The sequence below is a fragment of the Petaurus breviceps genome, unplaced genomic scaffold (genome assembly GCF_028583685.1).
Source record: "Petaurus breviceps papuanus isolate PSGF00001 unplaced genomic scaffold, PetGlider_PUasm1.0 446, whole genome shotgun sequence".
Lineage (NCBI taxonomy): Eukaryota > Metazoa > Chordata > Mammalia > Diprotodontia > Petauridae > Petaurus > Petaurus breviceps.
This window is the reverse complement of record NW_027186338.1, coordinates 1,355,721-1,357,911: the sequence shown is the minus strand read 5'-3', so window position 1 is coordinate 1,357,911 and position 2,191 is coordinate 1,355,721. Positions and strand designations below refer to the sequence as shown.

General features: G+C 39.6%; 1 protein-coding gene across 1 annotated transcript in view; it reads right to left on the bottom strand.

The window, feature by feature from the left end:
• Positions 1 to 253: 253 nt before the first annotated feature.
• The window catches only part of LOC138171500 (zinc finger protein 585A-like), a 45,337-nt gene continuing 43,399 nt past the window's right edge, over positions 254 to 2,191 (bottom strand). The window contains 1 exon segment of the mRNA XM_069101021.1: positions 254 to 2,191. This exon segment is cut by the window's right edge and continues 224 nt beyond it. Within this exon segment, the coding sequence (XP_068957122.1) occupies positions 1,255 to 2,191 (937 nt within the window). The 3' untranslated portion in view covers positions 254 to 1,254.

Sequence of the window (2,191 nt, the reverse complement as noted above, 5' to 3'; positions counted from 1 at the left end):
GTTGAATAAATTGTATCCTCACTCTGAAGGTATTCTCACATTCATTACATTCATATTTTCCTTCAGTATCAATTTCTTGATGTAAAATTAGATCTGAATTATACAGGAAAGATTTCCCACATTCCTTACATTCAAAAAGAAAGGCTCCAGTATGAATTCTCTATTGATGAGTATATCAGCAATGCAATATTCACAATGCCTACGGAAATTGAGAATATGGTAATGTGGTTGTCAATCACAAAATATATCAGGCTTTCTATATGGCGGATAAAGAGAACATTTATTAAAATACCAAAAGACTAAGTCCCAAAACCAGAAAGTCAAAGCCATCAGAGTAGTTATACAATTGGCACAGGTAGATAAAGTAGAAAGCACCCACATTCTCAAGCCTTTAAAATAAAACAGGCTACCTCAGGCAAAGGTCCTCCTCTCCCCATTCACAGCAACTACCCAGTGTCCAGGAAGTGCGCTCCCAGCAGCTCCGGCCCCTGGCAGTCCTCAGCAGGAGTCCTTAGCGGAAATTCTGGCTGACTCAAAAAGGGGTTCATGCTTCTACTGCTGCTGTCTCTGCTGCTGCTGCCGCCGCCGCCGCCGCCGCCACCACTGCTAGCCCCTGCAGGAACTCTGGCTTGGCTTCGCTTCCTCTTGCCCCACCCCTTCCTGCAATGTCACCAAGTTCAATGGGGCATGGAAGATCTTTAAATCCCATAACCCTTACAATGAGTAAATTGGGTATTAATCCTGAAGGATTAAGGAAGGATTCACAATACCAACTACATTCAAAAGGTTTCTTTGATACCAAGTTCCAAGCTGTATAGGAAAAGCCTTCCCACACTCCTTACATTCAAAAAGCATCTTCTCAGTATGAATTCTCTGGTGCATGGAAATTAATGTCTTACTCCTGAATGCTTCCATACATTCACTACATTCATAAGTTTTCTCTAATGTATAAATTTATGTTGAGCAAGATCTGAGTTATGCGGGAAAGCCTTTCCACACTTCTTACACTCAAAAAGAATTATCTCTAATATGAATTTCTGATGTTCATTAAGTTTTTTCTTAATCCTGAAAGCCTCCCCACATTCACTACATTCATAAGGTTTTTCTCCAGTATGGATTCTTTGATGTTCAGTAAGTTCTGAGTTGTAGGGGAAAGCCTTCCCACACTCCTCACATTCATAAAGCATCTTCCCAGTATGAATGCTCTGGTGCATAAAAAGTAGTGTCTTATTCCTGAAGGCCTCCATACATTCCCTACAGTGAAAAGTTTTTTCTACTGTATGAACTTTTTTGATGTCGAGACAGATCTGAGTTACACCAAAAATCCTTCCCACACTCCTTCCATTCATAAAGAAAGTCTCTAGTATTAAGTTTCTGATGTTCAGTATGATATGACTTCCTCCTGAAGATCTTACCACATTCACTACATTTATAACGTTTCTCTTCACTATGAATTGTCTAATGCACAGTAAGCTCTGACTTAATCTTGAAGGCCTTCCCACATTCACTACATTCATAAAAATTACCCCCAGTATGAATTACCTGATGTCTAGTAAGATTTCCCTTCTGAGTGAAGGTCTTCCCACATTCACTACATTCATAAGGGTTCCCTCAAATATGAATTCTCTGATGCACAGTAAGTCGCGTCTTACTCTTGAAAGCCTTCCCACATTCACTACATTCATAAGGTTTCTCTCCTGTATGAATTCTCTGATGCACAGCAAGCCATGCCTTTTTCCTGAAGGCCTCCCCACATTCACTACATTCATAAGGTTTCTCGCCAGTATGAATTCTCTGATGTTGCATAAGATTTGTCTTCCAAGTAAAGGCCTTCCCACATATGCTACATTGATAAGGTTTTTGCCCGGTATGAATTCTCTGATGCAGTGAACGTTCTCTATTACTCCTGAAGGCTTTGCCACATATGTTACATTGATAAGGTTTCTCCCCAATATGAATTCTCTGATGTAGTGAAAGTTGATTCTTACTCCTAAAGGCCTTCACACATACGCTACATTCATAAGGTTTCTCTCCAGTATGAATTCTCTCATGTCGAATAAGATTTTTCTTCCGAGTGAAGGTCTTCTCACATACACTGCATTTATAAAGTTTCTTCCCAGTATGAATGTTTTGATGCATTGAAAGTTGATACTTAATTCTAAAATCTTTCCCACATTCACTACATTCATAA